The following is a 23,460-nucleotide window of genomic DNA, read 5'->3' on the forward strand; positions in this document are numbered from 1 at the left end:
GTGAGAGCTCAGAGAAAGCCCTCAGGCAAAGGGGCGCAGAAGCCGACAGCTGGCAGTTGGCCAGTGTATAACCACAGTGGTAAGGGTGGAGTGGGTACCCTCAGGCCAAGGACCGAGGCTGCTCTACTCCACAAATAGTGGCATTTTATTCCTGAAAATAGGAGGAGAATCCCCAGTTAGAAAGCTTAAGACCTGACTAAAACAAAAATAAGGTTGATGGCACTTAAGTCCGGAGAGTATATATGAAAGTTCTTGTAATACTTGTCTCTGGAAACAATACAATAAAAACGTTACAGTAAATAAAGAGTATAAATATGGTATATATTTTATACCAGCCTAAATAGTAATTCTGTGCTCAGTAATATTAATGTCTACCTATAGGCACTATTGAATGGGAACTATTTGGATCTTACCTGTGGTCTCAATGAACTGTTCATGTTTATTTATTATTACTTTATTATCAATTATGTGGACAGTTATTTTACCCTTGCATCTGGCCTCCCATGCAAATATTGAAGGCATTTCGATTTTATGACCTAGGGGTTGTTGTCTCCTGCTTCAGGGAAAGATCCGCTTCATGCCTTGGGGATCCACTTCCTGTCTCCTGGGCCTCACTTCTTCAAACCACAGGTCATTCCCCTCACCTTCCGCCTCCGTGATCCCATTTAAGTAAATACTGGTACCCATGTCAGAGCTTCATACATTCCAGACCCCACTAAAGAACTATTCTATCATGAGCTTCTTTTTCTCTCATTTGGTTGTATCTTTTCCAATATATCACCACGAAAATATCTACTTCCTTACTCCGATTTTACATCCTTTTCCTATCCCAAATACTGGTTTTAAGTCTTTATGCAAAATGGAGCATGATTTTACAAATGTCTTCTATTAAGCACTAAGTGTTATGGAGGACAAATTGCTGATTAAAATATACAAGACAGGGACTTCTCTGGCAGTCCAGTGATTAAGACTCTGTGCTTCCATTGCAGGGCCACGATCCCTGGTTTGGGGAACTAAGATCCTGCATGCTGCACGGTGTGGCCAAAAAAATAAAATAAAAATAAAAATTAAAAAATTTTTAAAAATAAAGGAAGAGGCTTTCCCCTCAAAAAAAAAAAAAAAGAAAAGAAAAAGAAACCACTTTCTTTGCTAAACCATAAGAAGCAACTCGTCATCCATTGAAGTTTTAATAATGAAAACTTTTGAAATACTGTGAGAATTACCAAAATGCGACACAGAGACATGAACTGGGGAAATATTGTTGGAAAAATGGCGCTGGTAGATGTGGCTTGATGCAGGGTTGCCACAAACCATCAATTTGCAAAAAATAAATAAAATAAAACAAAATAGACAAACCCTGCTCTCATAAGGCTTAACATGTATTGGAGAGATAGCCATTGAACAAACCATCACAAAAATTAATCTATATTTGAAAATTATTAGTATGAGGTAAAAGGCTATGAGAACAAGTAATGTGGCAATCTAACAGTGTCTGAGTATGTGCGTGTATAACTAAGTATGTGGAGGTGTCAGGGAGGACTCTTGGAAAACATTCCTGACTTTTGAGCTGTGATCTGAAGGATAAATAGGATTTAATTCCCTCCCTGGCAGGAATGCTCTATACGGAGAGAACTAGTGTGTGTACTGTTCTGGTTCCTCAGGTGGGAAAGAGCCTGGGCCAGGGAGGAGCCCGGGGGGCAAGTGCAGTGTGGTGAGAGGTGCAGCTCTACGGGCAGGTGGGGCAATCAGGCTGAGACCTGTGGGCGGCTGTCTTTATCCAAAGACCAATGAGAAGCCACTAAAGAGTTTTAAATAAAGGGATGTCTGATTGGAAGGTTGTTTTAAAATGAGTGCTCCTGTATTGAGAATGGATTGGAGGAGCGTGAGAGTGAAAACAGGAAGGCTCATTGACAAAATTTGGTGCAAAAATCCGTGTGAGGGATGACGGTAACTGAGATTAGCCTGGTGGGTGAAAATGGAGTGACAGGGGCGTGTTCAGGAGATATTTAGGAGATTAAGCCCACAGAAATGAAGACATTCTAAATACCAAAATGTATACAGGCGTACTTTGTTTTATTGCACTTTGCTTTATCGTGTTTTGCGGATGTTGCGCTTTTTTACCAATTGAAGGTTTGTTGGCAACTCTGCGTTGTCAGATGATGGTTAGCATTTTTTAGCCAGAGAGTATTTTTTAATTAAGGTATATATATTGTCTTTTTTTAGGCTACAGTATAGTGTAATTCATAACTTTTATATGCACTGGGAAACCCCAAAATTCATGTGACTCACTTTATTGCCGTATGTGATCTGGAACTGAACCAGCAATATCTCCGAGGCAAGCCTGTACAGAATGAGTCTGAACTGTTTCATACTTCATGATATAAACTGAGTCACATTTTAAAATGTTTCAAATTAAATAAAAACTAAGTGAAAACCCCAGATGCCTTGCTGGCAAGAAGTTGATTATCACACTCTCGGGTTTACCTGTATCATTGAAAGACCCCAGGCCTTACACGGGCCATAAACGAGGTACACTGATGAGCCACATTCAGTGGGGAACAGGACGTTGTCACGGCTGCCTAAGCTCCGTACCGCTCCGCACGCTGTTGCCCGATGGGTCCGGGGCTGCTAGCTCTGGCTCTAGGGAATCCTGAGGAAGCGTCCTCCCCACTCTGCTTGGCGCTTAGCCTCCAGCACTCTTAGGGCCTGGAACTTTTGGGTACATGTACTCCTTTTCTAGAGTTCTGCCCATTAAAACATGCGTGGCCTGAGTGAATTGAGGCTTCTGTCCCTTGAGGAGCATAGGCTCTCATCCTTTTGCTAATCCCAGGAAGCCCCCCGGGGAGCTGGCTGCTTTCCTTTATGAATCTACAAAACGCACAGGGCTTATTCAGCGACTTCCTTCTACGGAGGGCTTGATTTCCTTTCAGGAAGCCTCCAGTCATTAAAAATATATGAAAACATAAAAAGGCTGTTTACTCTCCTTGAGGTGGGAAAGATGGAGGAACACTCCTATTTCTTCCTGAACCTCCACATTTCTACTGCTCCTTCTCCCAAAGACAAAAATTGGATTTCCTTGTACTCTCCTGCAGAAGTAATGCAAAACAAATCATAATTTAATTTTCAGCCCACTGAGAATACAATGGATCATGCATGTGTTCAGATGTCATGTGCTTGTGGTTGAGGAATTAATATGTGCAAATCAATTGCTATGGAGTTCAGAGGAAGGAGCAATGGATTGCTCTTGAGGGGGGTGAGAGTTCAAGGGACTAAGGGTACCTTGCAGAGGAATAGAATTTGAGTTTGACCTTGCAGGATGAATAGAAAACGGCCATACACAGAAGAAGAACCAAGCCAGGCCAGCAGAGGTAAGTAGTTCTCAATTCCCTTGTAGAAGGGAATTGAGAACAGTGCGTCATCTGCTGTGGCAAGAACGTAAGAGGATGGGTGACTGGGATGCAGAGTGTCAGAAGATGATTCTAGAAAAGTAAGTAGCAACCATATTGTGGAAGGCTTTATAATGGCATATTTAAGAGTTCAGACTTTTCTTTCTCCTTAGACAATGGGAAAATATTGTAAATATTTTTTCTGTATTTAAGTTTTAATTGGAGACAAAATCAGATTTGCATTTCAGAGACTTGGCTCTAAGAAGAACTTGCAGGATATATTAGAGAGCGTAGCATCTGAGTCAAAGAAATGCATTAGAGGCTATTGCAGTTGTCCAAATGAGACATTTATTTGGCATCTTCTGTGTACCAGAAACTCCGTAGGTGCTTAGCATATGCAGCAAAGCATGGTGGTTGAGAGTGTGGTTGCTGAATGACTCCACCCTTACTAGCTTGGGGACTTTGTGCAAGTTACTTAACTTACTTGTGCCACCATTGCTTCATCTATAAAATGATGGTAATAAAATACATACATTGGGATTGTTGTAAAGACTAAATATGAGAGTACATCGAAAACACTAGATATATGGTACTTATTTTTATCTATTTTATCCAAGAATACAAATAATTATTCTCACTTCGCAAATGAGGAAACTGAGTCTCATAAAGGTTATATGCTTCACTCAAGTCACAGAGGGGGTAAGGAAGAGATGGAGCTGTACCTGAGCCCAGTTCTCTGATTCCAAAGTTCATGATGTTCTCCTGTCACTTTCTCTCTTTGAGGGACCCGTGTGAGGCACTAGTCTGGGACTGGGAGAAGCTAGCACATTTAAGTGTCATGAGGATAGACTCTACAGGAAGAGACATGGCTTCTGCAGTCACTCAAGTAATGAAAGGGAGAAAGCTCCAAGTTCAAGAGATCTTTCTCGGCAGTATAACATGTTCTCTCTAAATCAAGGCTGAGGTAGTTCTGCACATGGACTAGCCTGGATCTAGGCCAGGGACCACGTTATCTGACTCTGATGCATTTTGTTGACCTTGGATTTACACAGTTATCAGAGATCACATGATTACAGGGCACAGCACATACTCTTAGGAAGGAGCACAGTGTCATCCATCATGCTCAGGCTTTGATCTAATAGAAATTGTGCCGAATGCATTCCTGAACGTAGAGCTACAGGACCAGAAGAGGGTCAGTTCATGGATTATTCCAAGAATTGTGCTAGCACACTCACCTACAAAGTTTATCTACCTTGACTTCAACAAATGAAATATTCGTGAGTTTCAGATCTGGGAAAATAATGGAGTAAATATTTTTGGAAAGGGTGGTCTGTCATTGTCCCTTAAAAATGAGATAATGTAATTAATGCCACAGTCATCATGTTCCCAGAACCAGCAGACAAGATATTCAGACAGGTAGTTATGAGATATTAACACACTGGGAGTTGCCAGTAGAAGTTGCCATAGCTAGTATAAGTCACCACCCATCAAGATCTGATTCTAAGCTCTGCACATTCAAAAACTTAATGTTATCAATTTGTCACGTTATAGGAAATAAATTCTTGCTGACCAAATTCAAAGAAAACATGACATAAATAATACTATCTTTGAAAATCATTTTGTGCCCTCCTATTTTTTTACCCTGCTATATTTTCATATTGATTTTTCTCCATTTTAATTTTCCCTTGAGAGTCTTTCTTCCTCCTTCCCTTTTTTCTTTCTTTCCTTCCCTCCTTTATTCTTTTCGTTTGTTTGTTTTTTTATACACAATTAGAAAGAATTATTTCTTTAGAAAGGCAAAAATGTCGTGATCTGAATTTCAATATATTTCTTCCAATATATTTAAATTTCTAGTTTCACAATGTGTACAATGAGGGCAAAGTAACAAAGTGGATTCAGACAGAGTAATAATGGGAGGTTAAAATATATCTTTCCAATAAATGAAGTTTCAGTGTTAGAGAGTCATGGGTTGCTGTGTAATCTCTTTAGCAACAAAATGTGAAGCTCTAAAAGCTAGTGCTGAAGGTTATTTAGGGTGGTCGTGAACTTGAATGTAAAATTTTAGAGGTGGGACAGAAGGAAGTAAACTATATGAGGAAATGAGATTTATGTAATTAAATGTGATTAGGTTGGCCAGTTTCCATATTTAATTTGCATATATAAATCTGAAATCTAAAATATAAATCTAATATACACCTAAAATATGAATTAAAAAGAATATTACAACAGTGGCTGAATTCTTTCATTCATTCAAAAACGTTTATTGAACATCTACTTGCTGTCTGTCTTGGGTCTGGGATTTATAGCAGGTAACAGACAAAAATTCCTGCCCTTATGAAATCTGCATTCTAGTCTAAATGCTATTTTTGTGAAAACATACAAACAAACAAACAAAAAACTTCGTTTTGCTATGTCCAGTGATACAATATGCTGGTTTTCTGAAATAACTTCTTTTTCAATACTTTAAAAAAAATGCTTAAATGTTAAATAATTTAAATAATGCAAAATATGCATTTCCTTTCTTAAATATATGGTCAATCAGATGGGAAGATTTTTAAAACACATGCTTGTGTGTGCCTATGGATAGAAGAGAACTGACAAGGAAATAACTTGAAAAGGTAATGAAGAGTTAGAAAGAGAAAGCAGACCATGACTTTTGAGAGAGAGAAAAATCACTAGCATGAAAATGGTTTACTAGAATTCTGTTCTTAGTATTTTTTCAAGTTCATCAAGTCAACATTTTCTTTATGATTTAAGTTCTTAAATTTTGTGCTGGATCTTTGGTTAAATCCAAGAAGTGTTAAATTCTAAGAGAGTATTTCTGACCACAGGTGATATTAAAATTACCTTTTCATAAAATAATAAAATCATCAAGGTTATAATTAGAATGTCCTGTTTAAGCAATAATGATGCTTCTTTAGTGTGGTCTTCTGCTTTGCTGAAGTTCTACATCTTTTAAACCCACAATGAAAAGATGTTATAATGTCTCACTTGACTTTTTCTTCATATTTTCAAACCAGTGAAGTTTTGAAAAAAAAGTAGCATTATGAAATTGTTACTTCATTGGAAGGAAAGTGTTTTGTGCATATCAAAATAAAAGTTTCATAATGATAAAGATCAGAAATGTGAAATAATGCCTGTGCAGTTTAGAATGTGAGAGCACTGGCCAGGGAAATTATGTAAAACACTGTGCTTTGCAAGGTCCCCTGATGCACTGTGGGAGCTCAGATAATGAAAAATAGCAAATGAGGATAATTCACAAATTCACAGTAACTCTATGGTATTTTTCACACCCAGAATCTGCTAAACTACCCAGGAATTTAGGAGTATACTTAGAAAGGAAAATACAAGTCAAGTGTATTCCCCTCATGTCTATTTATACTTACTGATTCTGGTCAAAATCTTTTCTCTCTTAAGAAAGTTAAGAGGCCTGATTATTTGGTTCATATCACTTATAAAAAATTAAACCAACATGATCTTATTACTTACCTTTTAGCTGTTTAAATGATTAAATCCTAAACTTGGTTTATTTTCAAGAAAAAGACAAAAAGACACAAACCTGGGTCTACTTTGTAAAAAGAAGTAACTGCTATTCTTCTAGAAGAGACGGTTGATCAGCAGCTATTCAGTTTAATAGATTAACAAACATTAACTGACAGATAATGCTTATCATCTGCCTAGTTTAGTGTTAAATAATAGCCAAAATGGTCTTTAAAAACAGACTGGCCATCCATCCATTCCATTGCCTGAGGGGTTACATTAGGCTGCACGGAAACCACATGCAGTATTAGGAGAGCCAGCAGAGGTCACTCCAAGAGGTAGAGCTGGAGGTGAAAGACCATGACTTACCTAGGCAGAGCCAAGCACTCCATCATTTTAATAGCTCACTGATTCTGAAAAGTTTCAACACTTTTGGCCTTGAAGCTTAATTACTCTCATTTATCTTCCTAATAAATGATGCCAGAGCTTAGACATGCAAGAAATTTACCCATGGTAAGTCCATAAATGAATTTGGGGGCATGACTATATTGGAACACCAGACCTGCACATGACTTAGATCATCCTGACGCCAAAATAGTCAGGGAGTGAAACACTCAACCCGAAGTCACCTGCCATATGATTGCCACCCTTTCAACTGATGTCTCAATAGCATTGGCTGAGACTACACCCTTTGGCACAATGTAATTTCAGTCCTTAAATAAACGTATACAGAGATGATTAAAATGAATCCATCAATGAAATAATTCCATTTATGTCTCCAAGAGGTGGAGACAGATTTGATTTTAGCTGTTTCTACTGAAATTTAATAGAAACAAATACAAAAATGGAAAAGAACTAGCAGTTAGTAGAGATCCTATAATCAAAAATGGATTAAGTAGAAAGAACTTTAGAGATTATGTAGATCAATGACCAGCTCAAGTTAAGGGGAAAAAGGTCCAAGGAACAAGAAAGATTTATTCTGCTTGGAAATGCAACTGGGCACTACAGAATATGAAAATATTCACTTTATAAATGTGAGGCTCTATTCTTTCTTAAAAACTATTAGTTCATTAAAATGGTAGTGAAATGTCAAAATGCTTACTAAAATTAAGCCCACAGTGCAGACATCTTCTTACTGGATACTCAAGTTTTTCTCTTCATCATGTTTCTGTTTTCAGTCACTAGAGGAAAGACACACATTTACCTATGGTGAGCATTAGTCTGAAGTGGTCTGTTAGCTTTTGTTAAGTCCTCTCATTAAATTCCTTGGATGGATTCCTATCCAGCTTATCCTACCAAATCTAAAGTTTGCTCAGGTGTTGAGACTGAAGAATTTCAAAAGCAAGTGAATAGCCTCATGAGCTGTCACTAAAACACAAGAACCAGCCACAAGCCTCATGTGTTCTGCGTGGAGGCTGGAGGAGAAAAACAGCAAACAGAGGCTGAACACTGAGAAGTAAGAAAAGAATGAGAAAGACTATTGCAGAAAGGCCCACCATAGAATGGTGCTTGGTAGCATTTTACTGAGCTCTGAAAACCCAAATTCTAGCACAGAGCCTGGAATATTTTGGTGATGACTAATAACTAGTTACATTTATTAAACATTTTCTCAGTTGTGCCCTTTCCTAAGAGCTTTGTGTGTATTGACTTATTTATTTATTTATTTTTAAAGCCACTTTTATTTTCGGTTTTCTAAAGATGCAGCTAAACATAATTCTAACTCATACACAATCTTTTAACTTTTTATTTTAAATTATGAAACATTTTTATGTTTCATAAATAATAATGATACAAACAATAATTATGATACACATTATATTCTCACTACCTAAGTTACAGAGATATTGACACTTTGCTTCTGCTCTTTTTAAATAACAATTTTTCCTTTTAATAATTTCTTTGACTATTCTTGCACATTTATTCTTCTATATGAACATTTATCTAATTACAATTTTAAAAAATCCCTGTTGAGATCCTAATTGGAATCGCATTACATATATATATCTCAATTTGAGGAAATTAACATTTTTTTTTACCAGCTTTATTGGAGTATAATTGCTTTACAACGGTGTGTTAGTTTCTGCTCTATAACAAAGTGAAACAGCTATACATATACATACATCCCCATAGCTCCTCCCTCTTGCGTCTCCCTCCCACCCTCCCTATCTCACCCCTCTAGGTGGTCACAAAGCACCGAGCCGATCTCCCTGTGCTATGTGCCTGCTTCCCATTAGCTATCTGTTTTACATTTGGTAGTGTATATATGTCCATGCCACTCTTTCACTTCGTCCCAGCTTACCCTTCCCCCTCCCCGTGTCCTCAAGTCCATTCTTTACGTGTATTGACTTATTTTATCTTTACTACAACCTCATTAGGTAGAAACTGTTATTATCCCCACTTTACAGATAAATAGACTGAGGCAAAGGGGTGCAAAGTCATTTGTCCAAGGCAATACAACTGGTAAATAGGAGAGCTGGGATTAGTAACCTGTAATATGTGATACCCATTGCATAGTAATTCTCTGAAGGGAGTAACCCACTGAGAGGGAAGGTTTTCTATACAGTAATTTGTGTTAGAAAAGCAAGACAGCACTCTTTTCTGAAGTCTGTAGCTGGGCATAGGAGAGTTTTGTCCAAATTCTGCCAATTCAACTCCATAATATTTACTATGCACCTACTGCCAGTAAGGGATACTATGCTAAGTATAGCGGGCACAAAGATGAATCATTTGATAGATTCCACTTTTAGGGCTCACAATCTAAGTTTTTGAGTAAGTCAACTGGGAGGCTAGGGCAAATAAAAAAACAATAACTGCCACTTACTGAGCACCCACTCTGAAAAAGGCATTATGCTTGGAACTTAACATAGTTTATTTCACGTACTCTTCATAGCAATGCTACGGCATAGATATAACAGCGCTTACTTTGCAGATGAGGAAATAAGCTCAGGTAGGTTAAAGTAACGTGGCCAACCTCACACAGGTAGTAAATGACTGAGCCAGGATTTGAATACCACACGGACTATAAATGAGTCTTGAGAGCCTGTGTGGTGGTTCTAGCAGGCGAGTGAAGTGACCCTTTTATCCACGACCAAATGGTCCTTCTTTGTCTGGGAATTCTATACTCTTTTAATGGAGTGGGTAACTCTCAGAAGAAAGCATATAACACTGTTGGAAGGAAGGGGGCATCCACCTAGATATTGTATGAGCCAAGCAACAGGCATGGCGGACTTGTTACTTGTATACCCTGGCAGTCTACCGTAGAGAATGCAGATTTATCTATAAGCTAGGATGGCAAAAAAGTCAGTGCTTCTCTTTTCCACACACCACTTTCTCAGGTCTGAGGGGTCCCCCATCAATTTGTTCCTAAGTTCGTGCAATATGTTTTTGTAAGCTTTGCCAAAGCAAGCCATGCTAATCACAGTCTCTTAAGACCACTGTCTCTGTCACTGCAAATTCCCTTCCAGGACTTCCCCTTCTACTTTGTGATCTGGAGGGCCACAGAAATTTTAGGGATAGAGCTACGAAGAGGTTGAATTAGGAATACATTTAAGTTGGGTTGACTGGGATATATTTTTGTTTTATTTATTTATTTTTTTGGTCACATCTGTTTATAGTTAAGTTTCAATTATTCCTTCCTGTCCCATTATAGGAAGAATGTCCCAGGACATTCCTACAGCCCACTGTGCCAAATCATGTGCTGTGTGATGTGAATGTGCTGACCTGTCAGGATACACGTTTGTCCTGGACAGGACAAAGGTGGGTCATGGCAGATGAGTAAGACTTGAAATACAGGGAGCAAGAAGCCAGTCTGTGAGAAACACTTCCAAATACTAGACATGTAAAGTTGTAAGCAGAGTATTTGGTTCTCACTATTCCCTAGTTGAGACAATTGTTTTCTCCTCACAGGAGTATGTTCAAAATTCAATGAATACAATTATAACATGCCATACATTCTTCTCCTTTGTGATGGGGAATCATGTGAAGCAGAAGTTAACAGAAGTTCTGTGTTTGCAGGGCAGAAACCTGAACCAGTACTCCAAACAGTGTGTTGTGTATGAAGCTGCGTGTTTGATTCACCCCAAATATCAATAATAAAACACATTTTGATCAGTTATACTAGAAAGACTGACTTATTTCTGTTCTCTCTGTAGAAAATGATATAAAATTACTATTATATAAAGAGGTCATCAAAGAGTATGCATCTAAAAATGAAGGGAGGGCTTCCCTGGTGGCGCAGTGGTTGAGAATCCGCCTGCCAATGCAGGGGACACAGGTTCGAGCCCTGGTGTGGGAAGATCCCACATGCCGCGGAGCAACTAAGCCCGCATGCCGCAATGACTGAGCCTATGCACGGCAACTACTGAAGCCCGCTCGCCTAGAACCCATGCTCCGCCACAAGAGAAGCCACCGCAATGAGAAGCCCGTGCACCGCAACGAAGAGTAGCCCCTGCTCGCTGCAACTAGAGAAAGCCAGAGTGCAGCAATGAAGACCCAATGCCGCCAAAAGTAAAATATAAATAAATAAATTTATTAAAAAAATAAAAATAAAAAATAAATAAAAATGAAGGGAAAATGAAGTTTTAGAGGTATGCTATGCAGTTAATATATATCAGTAGAAATATTATATAGTTTTATGTATAAATGATACAAATAATTATAATATGACAAAATATATCATATTACATTAATAAAATAAACATTTAATTATTTTTCTGTATGTTGTGAAGTTTACAAATCTAGCAGTTTTAAAATATATTATACATTATTTAAATTGTATTACTTTTTATTAATATTCTAATTCTAAAATACTCAGCTAATAATTAGTTATTCATTTATTATTTAATTTTTTTAAAAAATAAATTTATTTATTTATTTATTTTTGGCTGTGTTGGGTCTTCGCTTCTGTGCGAGGGCTTTCTCTAGTTGCGGCAAGTGGGGGCCACTCTTCATCGCGGTGTGTGGGCCTCTCACTGTCGTAGCCTCTCTTGTTGTGGAGCACAGGCTCCAGACGTGCAGGCTCAGTAGTTGTGGCTCACGGGCCTAATTGCTCTGCGGCATGTGGGATCTTCCCAGACCAGGGCTCGAACCCGTGTCCCCTGCATTGGCAGGCAGATTCTCAACCACTGCGCCACCAGGGAAGCCCTATTATTTAATTTTTAGATAAAATTCATATAACATAAAATTGGTCACATTAGCCATTTTAAAGTGTACAATTCAGTGGTGTTTAGAATATTCACAATGCTGTGGAAACATCACCACTATCTAATTCTGGAAAAATTGCTCATATGGCAGCTCTATGTTTAATTTTTTGAAGAACTGTGAAACTGTTTTCCACAGTGTCTGCAGTGTTTTACAGTATCACCAAAAATGTCTGAGGGTTCATATTTCTTCATGTCCTTGCCACACTTGTTGTTTTCCATTTTTTAAAATGATAGTCATCCTAGTTGGTGGAAATTGCATCTTACTGTGGTTTTGATTTGCATTTCCCTAATGACAGATGATTTTCATGTGCTTATTGGACATTTGTACATCTTCTTTGGACAAATTAGGTCTATTCAAATTCTTTGACTATTTTTTAATTGGGTTGTTTCTCTTTTTATTACTTAGCTGTAATAGTCCTTTATATATTTGGGATACTGGACTCTTATCAGATACATTATTTGCAGATGCCTAAATAGACCTATGTTTCCTTCCAAGAGTTTTATAGTTTTAGCTCTTAGGTATAGGTCTATGGTACAATAGGAGTTAAGTTTTGTATATAGCATGAGGTAGGGGTCAAAATTCATTTTTCTGCATGGGGATATCCAGTTGTCCCAGCACCATTTGCTGAAAAAAATTATTCTTTCTCCAATGAATGGCTTCACATCCTTGAAATAAATTGACCATACATGTATGGGGTTGTTTTGGTTCTCAATTATACGCCACTGATTTATATGCCCATTCTTATGCCAGTACAAGACTGATTACTGTAGTTGCATATATAGTAGTATAGCTTTTCCAACTTCATGGGGGGTTTTATTTTTTCAAGATTGTTTGGTTATTATGTGTCCCTTGCATTTTCTTATGAATTTTAAGATAAGCCTCTCAATTCCTGACAAAAAGTCAGCTAGGCTTTTGATAAAGATCATGTTAAATCTGTACATCAGTTTGGGGGAATACTGCCTTCATAAAAATACTAAGTGTTCCAATCCATGAACATGAGATGGCTTCCCATTTATTTAGGTCTTCTTTAATTTCTTTCAACAATGTTTTATGGTCTTCAGTGTACAAGACTTGTACTTCCTTGGTTAAATTTATTCCTAAGTATTTTATATTTTATTCTTTGTGATGGTATTGTAAATGGAATTGTTTTATTAATTTCATTTTTTGATTGTTCATTGCAAGTGTACGAAAATACAACTTATTTTTTTTTTTTTTTTTTAAAGATTTATTTACTGATTGATTACTATGTTGGGTCTTCGTTTCTGTGCGAGGGCTTTCTCTAGTTGCGGCAAGCGGGGACCACTCTTCATCGCGGTGCGCGGGCCTCTCACCATTGCGGCCTCTCTTGTTGCGGAGCACAGGTTCCAGACGCGCAGGCTCAGTAGTTGTGGCTCACGGGCCTAGTTGCTCCACGGCATGTGGGATCTTCCCAGACCAGGACTCGAACCCGTGTCCCCTGCACCGGCAGGCAGACTCTCAACCACTGCGCCACCAGGGAAGCCCACAACTTATTTTTTAATATTGATTTATATCCTTCAACTTTTTTTAAAAAATATACTTATTTTATGTATTTATTTTTGGCTGCGTTGGGTCCTCACCACTGTGCGGGTCTCCTTGTGGTGAGCGACGGCTACTCTTCGTTGCGGTGTGCGGGCCTCTCATTGCGGTGGCCTCTCCTGTTGCGGAGCATGGGTCCTAGGTGCGCGGGCCTCAGCAGTTGTGGCTTGCTGGCTCCAGAGCGCCACCTCAGTAGTTGGTGGCATACGGGCTCCAGAGCGCAGGCTCAGCAGTCGTGGCCCAGGGGCCTAGTTGCTCCGCGGCATGTGGGATCCTCCCCAACCAGGGCTCGAACCCATGTCCCCTGCACTGGCAGGCAGACTCCCAACCACTGCACCACCAGGGAAGCCCGTTTCAACTTTTTTGAACTCATTTATTAGCTCTAATAATTTTCTTTCTCTCTCTCTCTCTCTCTGTCTCTCTGTGCATGTGTGTGTTTTAGAGTTTTCTAAATATCAGATCATGTCATCTGCAGATAGAGATTATTTTACTTTTCCTTTCCAATCTGGATATTTTAAAATTTTATTTTCTTGACTAATTTCTCTGGCTAAAACTCCCAGTACAATGTTGAATAGAAGTGGCAAGAGTAGACACCCTAGTCTTTTTCCTGTTCTTAGGGGAAAATGCTTTCAGTCCTTCATGATTAAGAATGATGTTCGTTGTGGTGTACTTTTTCAGGTTGAGGAAGTTCCCTTCTATTTCTATTTGGTTGAGTGTTTTTGTAAGAAAGGGTGTTTGATTTTGCGTCAGTTGAGATGATCATGTGAATTTTTTCTTTTAGTCTATGAATATGGTATATTACATGGATCGACTTTTGTATGTTTAACTAAACTTGCATTCCTGAGATAAATCTCATTTGGTTAAGGTGTGTAATCATTTTAATGTGCTTCGAGATTTGAGTTGCTAATATTTTGCTGAGGATTTTATGCACCAGTATTCATAAGGTTTATTTATCTGTGGTTTGCTCCCTAGTGATGTCTTTATTTGTCTTTGATACCAGGGTAATACTGCCTCCATAGAAGGAATCGGGAAGTATTTCCTCTTCTTTTATTTTTTAAAAAGTTGAAGAAGAATTGGTGTAAATTCTTCTTTAAACATTTGGTAAGTTTCACCAGTGAAGCCATCTGGTCATGGACTTTTCTTTGTTGGAATTTAAAAAAAAATACTGACTCATCAGGCTCTAAGCTTGTTATTTGTCTATTTTATTTTCTATTTCTTCTTGAGTCAGTTTTGGTAGCTTGTGTCTTGCTACGGATTTGTCCATTTTATTTAGGTTATCTAATTGTTGGCTAAAAATAGTTTACAGCATACTCTAATAATCTTTTTTATTTTTTGTAAGGTCAGTTGTGATGTCCTGCTTTTATCCCTGATTTTAGTAATTTGAGTCTTCTCTTTTTTATTCTTCTCAGTCTAATTAAAGATTTGTCAATTCAGTTGATGTTTTCAAAGAATCAACTTTTGGTTTGGTTGATTTTCTTTATTGTTTTTTATTCTCTATTTTATTTCTCCCTGCTCTAATCTTTATTATTTCCTTCCTTCCTCTTGCTTTGTGTTTAGTTTTCCTTTTTCATAGTTTCTTGAAGTAGTTTAGGTTATCGATTTGAGATCTTTCTTCTTTTTTAATGTTCATGTTTACAGCTGTAAATTTCTCTTCCATACTGCTTTCACTGCATTCCATACGTTTTGGTATATTGTATTTTAATTTTTGTTCATGTCAAAGTATTTTCTAATTTCCAAATTAAATTCTCTATTGACTTCTAATTTCATTCCATTGTGGTCAGAGAACATATTTTGTATGATTTCAACATTTTTAGGTTTATTAAGACTTGTTTTGTGCCCAAACACATGGTCTATTCTGGAAAATGTTCCATATGCATTCAAGAAAATGTGTATACTACTGCTGTTGGGTGTAGTATTCCATAGAAACCTTTTAGGTCTACTTGGCTTATAGTAATGGTCAAGCCTTCTATTTCCTTGCTTATCTTCTGTTTAGTTGTTCTATGCATTATTAAAAAGGGTATTGATGACACCAACTATTATTTTTGAACATTCTATTTCTCCTGTCAATTCTATCCACTTTTGCTTCATGTAGTTTGAGTCTCTGTTGTTAGGTGCACATATGTTTATAATTTTTATATCTTATTGATGGATTGATTCTTTTATCAGCATACAGTGTCCTTCTTTGTGTATTTTAATAATTTTTGTCTTAAAGTCTCTTTTGTCTGATATTTGTATTGCCACTCCAGCTTTCTCTTCAGTACTGTTTGCATTGAACATCTGTTTCCATCCTTTTACTTTCAAAGTATTTGTATCTTTGAATCTAAAATTTGGCTTGTATAGTTAGACCATTTAAAAAATCCATTTTGCCAATCTCTGCCTTTTAGTTGAAGAGCCTAATCCATCTATATTTAATATAATTACTTATAAGGAAGGTCTTAAGTCTAACATTCTGATTTTTTTCCTATGGTTTTTGTTCCTCAGTTTTTCTATTGCTGTCTTCTTTTGTGTTAAACATTTTCTTATCTTCATTTTAATATCTTCATTATTTCTTTAAAGTACATTTTAAAGCTATTTTTTTAGTGGTTACCTTGAGGATTATGATTAACATTTTAATTTATAAAAATTAGTTCAGATTATTACCAACTAAATTTCAATAGGATACAAAACATTGGCTTTATATAGTTCCATTCTCTCCCCTTTTCATGCTGTTAGTATCACAGATTACATCAGTATATGTTGAGTGCCCATCAACATGGATTTATAATGGTTGTTTTATGCATTTGTCTTTCAAGTCATATAGAAAAAAAGAGGAGTTACAACAAACAAAAACTATTAATATTGTTTTTTATATTTACCTATATAGTTACCTTTACCAGTGTTCTTTTTTTTTCCCCATGTGGCTTCCAATTTCTGTCTTGTGTGCTGTCATTTCAACATGAAAAACTTCTGTAAGTTTTTGTTTTTGTTTTTGTTTTTGGTAGGGCGTGTGTGCTAGTTTGATTATCTGGGAAAGTTTTACTTTCTTCTTCATTTTTGAAGCATAGTTTTGCCAAATATAGAACTTTTGGTTGACAGGTTTTTTTGTGGTTTTTTTTCCCCTTTTAACACTTTGAATATTTTATCCATTGGCTTTTGGCTTCCAGGGTTTCTGATGAGAAATCAGATGTTAATGTTTTTGAAGTTTCCTTGTATGTGATGAGTCACTTCTCTCATGCTGTTTTCAAGATTCCCCAGATAAATCTAACTGACTTATCTTTGAGTTTGCTGATTATTTCTTCCATCCAAATATGCTGTTGATCCCTAGTGAATCTCTCTTTTCAATTATTGTATATATCAACTCCAGAATTTCTGTTTGGTTCCTTTTAATAATTTTTGTCTCTTTATTGATGAAACATTATTTGCATGCCTTCCTTTAATTATTAGACATTGTTTCATTTAGCTCTGTGAAGATACTTAAAATATATGATATAAAGTCTTTGTCTAATAAATTCACCATCTGCACTTCCTCAGGGAAAGTTTCTATCAATTACTTTTTATTATTTTCCCTAGGTCATAGTTTCTTGTTTCTTTGCATGCTTCAACATTTTTGATGAAAACTGAACATTTTGAATACTATAATGTGGCAACTTTGGAAGTCAGATTCTACCCCTTCTCTGAGATTTGTTGTTGCTCTCTGTTGCAGTTGTTGTTTGTTTGTTTAGTGATTTTTCTCAACTAATTTTTTAAAGTCTGTATTCTTTGTCATGTGTGGCCACTGGTATATTTGTTCCATTTGCTTAGTGGTCAGCTAAATATTGGACAAAATTTTCTTTAAGTATTTTGAATCAACAAAAATTCCTAGTCTTTGCAGAGGGTCTCCCTCTTTATTGGGGTATGCATTTAACTCTTCTTCAAGCAGTTTATAACTCTGCCTTAGCTTTCACTTTTTTCCTGCATATAGTCTCAAGGTTAGCCAGAGGTGAGTGCTTAGGATTTTCTTGAGTCTTTAGCATGCACACAGCCCTGGGCATGTGTGTGGCCTTCTAGATTCTCAGAACTATTTCAGAGCCTTTCAAAGCTGTCACTTCTGAAAGCTTCTCATTCCCTAGCCTTTCCTTCCAAGCTTTCTGGTTAGTCTATTGTTTTCTCCAACAGTTATGCATCGCCTCTGACGATAGCAACTAAAACATTTACCTGTAAATATTTTCAACGAATGTACCAACCTCAGCCTCCTATACCTACCCACCATCCATTGCAGCTTTAGGATTGGGCATGTTCTTAGTTAGGTAAGATAAAGACAAACCTTTTGAGCAAGACTAGTCAAAACAAAAAATAACAATTCTTTGCAAATAACATCCGTTCTTCTTCCTCCAGCACCAGTGCTGGGAATGTGGTCTATTATTTTTAAGTCTACTACTGAGGGAGCTGGAATGAGACTAGAGTAAATTAAAATGCCACAGAGCTCATTGTTCTTTCCAAGAATCAGCCATTTTCTTGAAGAGGCACTCCCTGAATTGCTTCAAACTTTCAGTTAGTTTCTAAAGTTCAAAAGTTTTGATTCTGCCAAGTTTTCAGTTTTGTTGTTGTTGTTGTTGCTCTTATGAAGGGGTGGACTTTGGGAGGTCCTTACGTCACCATTTACACTGATATCACCCCAGAACATTCTCTTTTGTAACTATATTAGTACTTGTAATTTTATATTCTTTTTTCTTGGGAGGATTCTCCAAATTATGTAAGCATGAAGCCTTATAAAACCTGAATGTATTCTTATACATGACAGTGAACGACTGTGAATGAAGTCTTTTAGAGGAAGGAGGCACTATTGTAGAAGGGACAAAACATTTTAAGATGAGGGGATTCAAGAGGAATTTAAAGTGATCCTTCATGGAACAATTATATTTTAATAGGTAGAGATGGAGAGGCGGTATGGAGAAGCTGAAAAGATATTTCAGGCCATGAAAAGCAGAAAATTTAGATTGTGGGGAAGCTGACGTCATATTTGGGGAAACAGAATGGGTCCACTTGACTTGGGTGAAGAATGTTTGGAGCGTGGTGAGGGAGATAAGGCTGAGGAGGTAGCTTAAGGCCTCAAATGCCCAGATTAGAGGGTTCTATAACAAGTCTCATTATAAAAAAATAATTGTTTCACCCTACATCTTCTTTTGCCCTCAGGTTAGAACCTCACAGTCTATTCTGTAAATAGCAGTGTGATTTATCCTGGCATGTACCTCTGTCGTCATCTGCAAGCCATGTCTTACTCAGTATTCTCTACCCTTAAATAATACAGTTGGGAGGAAGCTATAAAGCCTTATTGAACCTAAACATAATTTTAAAACCCTGTATGTCTGGAGGAGATCACATTTCAGAGGCTCATTGATCACCTCTCTAGATGAACGTTTAAGTACTGGGTATCATGATTCTGGAGTCAAAACGGACCATGACTGGGAAAGAAGAAAGTGTGAGTGTGACAGAATTACACATAATTACTCAGAGCCAAAAGGAAACACAAAATTCTAAAGTCTAATTTTTGGAACTGGTGAGCCTTTATAATAGCTATTCACTTCTAATCATCCTCAAATAATAAATGAATAGAACAGTCAATGCTATTAGAATAATTTACTATTCATCAAGAATAATAAATGAGGGGAATAGGTTGTTATTCACATTTCTCTAAAAATAGCAGAGGAGGAGGAAGAAGGAGAACGACTATTGTTTTGGAGTCTGGCAACAACTTGCGCAGTGGTGGTAGGATCGCTGGGACACCGAGGCTGGCAGAGGGGGAGATGGAGCCAACTATGCTTGCAGTCAGGCCTCTGGCTTGGCTAGACACCAAAGTCAGCGGAAACAATGATGAATCCTCCTGGTTATTCCAGCTCCAAAAAGCAAAAGACCTTCCTGCTTTACTAATGTTTTGCCCCCAGTGGGTTGCCTTTTCCTCTCGTTAATCTTTAGTTTATGAACTCTATTGGCAAGAGGCACACAAATCATCCACAAGTCACACACAGAGGTAGATGGCGTTGACAGTTCCTGGATACGTGGGCAGTTCATTCACTGGCAGTAGCTCTGAACCAGTATCAGCCTCTACATCACTAGTTTAGCCACACAATTCAGATGTGATGCAGATGTGGTTTGGTTGTATTCTTCATCTGTAACTCCTTTCCAAATCCTCTCAATGAAAATAAGAAGCGGGGATGAGCACAGGGGCACAAAGTTGGGCATGGGAAGAAAGGGTGAGAATTCTAGACCAGCCTCCCATCAGTTCACCTACAGGTCTTGAATTGCCATTAGCACCATCAGGTGGCTGTTAGTGGCAACTGCTGAGCACCAAGCTGAAGCCCCAGTAAGGCGCTATTCTAAATGTATCCCTTGCTCTCACTACTGAAGATCCTGAGAATTCACACAGTCCAAGGCAAGCCAGAACCTGTATCCATCCCCCTTTTGCAACTTGGCTTTGTTGGTGGAGGTAGATCTTCAGGCCAGCTTCCATCAGTATTGATGGTGAGTTTCCTATCAGGGGCTCAATTGTGTTTTTCTGCAACCCAATCGGATGGGCTGGGCCACCCCAGCCAATTATTTTTTAAAAAATTAAACTTCCCATGGGGCTAATGAAATTCTAAATCAAGATCTAAAAATTTTTTACACCCAATAGGCTCCTCCACACAATGTAATTCACTAAATCTAATTTATGGGAAAGGGATATCGCCCAGCTCTCTCTGGCAACATCCAAGACCCAAATGGCAGGGGATTTGTTGGGAGTGGAGAGTTGATAGCTTAAGTCATCTCTAAACGCCTTGTTACTGAAGTGAAATTTCTATATGGCCTGTACTAGCTTGCAATATCTGTGGTTGAATATTTTAAAAAGTAGCTAATAAGTTCATCTTTCTAGCACAAAGGGGTAGGATTCTCAGATAAAATACAATTAAATTTAAACTTTAGATAAACAATAAATAATTGTTAGTATAAGTATGTCCCCAATATTGCACGAGACATACTTACACTAAAAATTTATTCATTGTCTATCTGAAATTCAAATTTAACTTAGTGTCCTATATTTTATTTTGCTAAATCTGGCAATCCTAGAAAGGGGAGGATATCACATAAGTATTTGCTCAGTGTTGGAAGAAATGCTGCTTTGTGTATGTGATTAGGAGCCCTTCATGGAATGTGTACCTTGTGGAATTACTCATGAACTTGTTGAAAAGGCAACGCTCTAAAGTCTCTTAAACTGTTATTAACATGTGACTTATATTGTGAATAAAACACCAATAAATATGTATTATGCTAAAATAAATAGCATACACAAATGGTTCCAAACACAATATCATTTGATTCCTAATGCCATAATCAAATGGTTTCATGCAAGTGAAATAGCTCTGGTAGTTATCAGTGTAATGAAATTGTGTAACAGCCCTAACTGTCAGGTAACCTTATCTTTTATGCACTTTTCAAAATGCCTAAAATGTCACACTAGCGAACTTCTGGAATTAAATAATGGCTTGCTATTTCTGAGGTGAGAGGCCTGCTGAGTTTAAATCATTAAAAAAAATAAAGAAACGCTGGTAATTTTTCTATAAAATTAGGTAGTTATCTGATTCCATGAAAGAAATACATTAACATATCTTAGGTTAAACTAAACATTTTGGTAAATGTTTAGCTACAACAGTCAATAAAATGATCATTTCCAAGGATAAGTCAAAAGATTGAGCTGCAGAGTTTGAATCTCTCTGTATAAATATCCAGAAGGTCTTAAGATAAACTGAGAGTTACCATTGCTCACTGAAGTTTCTACTCTTTTTTTATTCAGCAATACTGATGTTTTCCTGTCAGGCTCTTAATTCCTTGAATCTCTTACCCACTCCATTCCTCACTGGGGCTGTTTGATATTTTTTGCTAGGTACACCCCATGCTAGTCTCAAGCACCATAATCCCAATCTAAGGCAGGAGAAAATTAAGGAAATCTGGCCAATATTTGGTGATTTTGCATCTCATCACCATCATAGCCTGTCTATTCCTGGTCTTGTGCCTCAGTAACAGTAATCATGACTGGTTTGGCTCTCAGATAAGAAACTCAAAGTAGATTGTCCACCTACGCCCTATCAATAGGTGGTTCCATGAGTTTCCAATATTCAAAGTGATCTTTTCCACCCAGTACCTCTCCCCTTATTGAAGTAAAGTTCCTACAATTTAGAGTAAGACAATAATACCATAAGGTGGTAAAGCGAAGCCCCACATAGTAATAGGGAGGGGAGTTTTTACAGGTCTAGCCTTTCCTCATTACAATACATACTCATGTTTTAGCTAGTTGCAATCTTGATACATACAGGAGAGAGAAACTCAGTTACAAAGTTACAGGTCTAGCCTTTCCTCATTACAATACATACTCATGTTTTAGCTAGTTGCAATCTTGATACATACAGGAAAGAGAAACTCAGTTACAAAGAATAATTTAAAGGTAAATCAAGTGAGTGCTGTTGGGTATGGAGAAAGAGAAAGAAGAGAGGACATTACCCTCTGGAGCTCTGAGCACCTTGAGGTTGGGATGCATGTTGCCATCTTGGGAAGGCTCTGAGCTCTTGGGATTTCACTGAATGTGCAGGAAGAAAGCACCAAAGACAGTTTTTCCTTTTTACACATTTTGCCTGATTTTGTTCATGGTTATGAGTTACATTTTCCTACTTCTTTGCAAGTCCAGTACTTATTAAAATTTAGATGCTAGATATTGTAAATGTTACAATATCCAGTGTTTGGATTTTCTTGTTTTCTTTTCATTGTCTGGATTTTGTGTCTGGATCCTGTTGTTTCTTTAAAGAGTGTTGATTTGTCTGACAGGGCATGGATTTAGTTATAGATTAGCTTGGAACTTTTAAGGCCTGTTTTCAAGCTTTGTTTAGGCAGGTCTAGAGTAGCCTTTCCTCATGGGCTAGTTTGGCACTGCTCCTAAGGCATGACCTTGATGGTGGCTTTACCGAGTGCACCTGGTGTTCACGGAGGGCTCACCACTCTGGTCGGTCAGGACAACCATGTTCAGGCTCGAGTAGCTTTCTAGCTCACAGCTCTCAAGTAGTTATTCTTTCCCTGGGATTTGTTGTTTCCCCAGCTTCATGGAGTCTCACCCTTTACATGTCACATTTAGTATTAGACAGAAGACTTAAGAGTATCTATATTTAGGTTTTTGGAACTCTTTATCTTTTACTCTTCCTTGCAAATTCTAGTCATCTTTGCCTCCCCAATCTCTGATCTGCCTCCTCAGCTTAGAAGACTTCATTCATCCATTCAACAGCTACTGATTGTGCACCTACTCTATGCCAAGCATACTATTCTAGATGTGTGGAAATATTAATGCATAAAAACACACAAAACGCCTAATTTTAGAGGGAGATTACATTTGCATATGTGGGAGACAATCCATAGAATAAAAACAGAATAAACAAATAATAAAAATGTCAATCATATGTTAGAAAATGATAAGCAGCTCTGTAGAAAACAAAATGGAGCAGGTTACAAGACAACAGGGTACGAGAGGTTGCAGTTTTAAATAGGCGGTCAGGGTAGACCTTATTCAAATTAAGGTGAAGGATTTAGCGTGGGAAGGCTGAAGGGACAGAGGAGCGCTCTTGGCATCCTGAAGGATCAGCAGAGTCACGGTGTCTAGAAATGAGTGAGCTCTGTGTGGCCCTTGTTAGCCCTTACAAGGACTTGGCTTCTACTTCGAGTACAGGGAGCCATCGCAAGATTTTTAGCAGATGATTTTTAGCAGAAGAAATACTCTTGCTGCTCTGTTGTAAATGGACAGTAGAGGCACCAACTGGGAACCAGAGAAACCCAGTTATAAGGTTCTTGCAGGGATCATCATCAA

General features: G+C 37.7%; 2 protein-coding genes across 11 annotated transcripts in view; one reads left to right on the forward strand and one right to left on the reverse strand.

Moving 5' to 3' along the window:
* Window positions 1–23,460, reverse strand: part of LOC309615355 (uncharacterized protein) — a 282,265-nt gene that overhangs the window by 114,465 nt on the left and 144,340 nt on the right. The gene's annotated exons all lie outside the window — the stretch shown is intronic.
* LOC309615363 (uncharacterized protein) overlaps window positions 1–23,460 on the forward strand; it is a gene marked incomplete at its 5' end in the record, with an annotated part of 179,177 nt that overhangs the window by 76,335 nt on the left and 79,382 nt on the right. The window contains one exon of the mRNA XM_082364869.1: window positions 3,316–3,368. Coding sequence (XP_082220995.1) covers window positions 3,316–3,368 — 53 coding nt within the window. The remainder of the gene's footprint in view (window positions 1–3,315; window positions 3,369–23,460) is intronic.

Source organism: Balaenoptera borealis (genome assembly GCF_965194805.1).
Source record: "Balaenoptera borealis genome assembly, chromosome: 17".
NCBI lineage: Eukaryota > Metazoa > Chordata > Mammalia > Artiodactyla > Balaenopteridae > Balaenoptera > Balaenoptera borealis.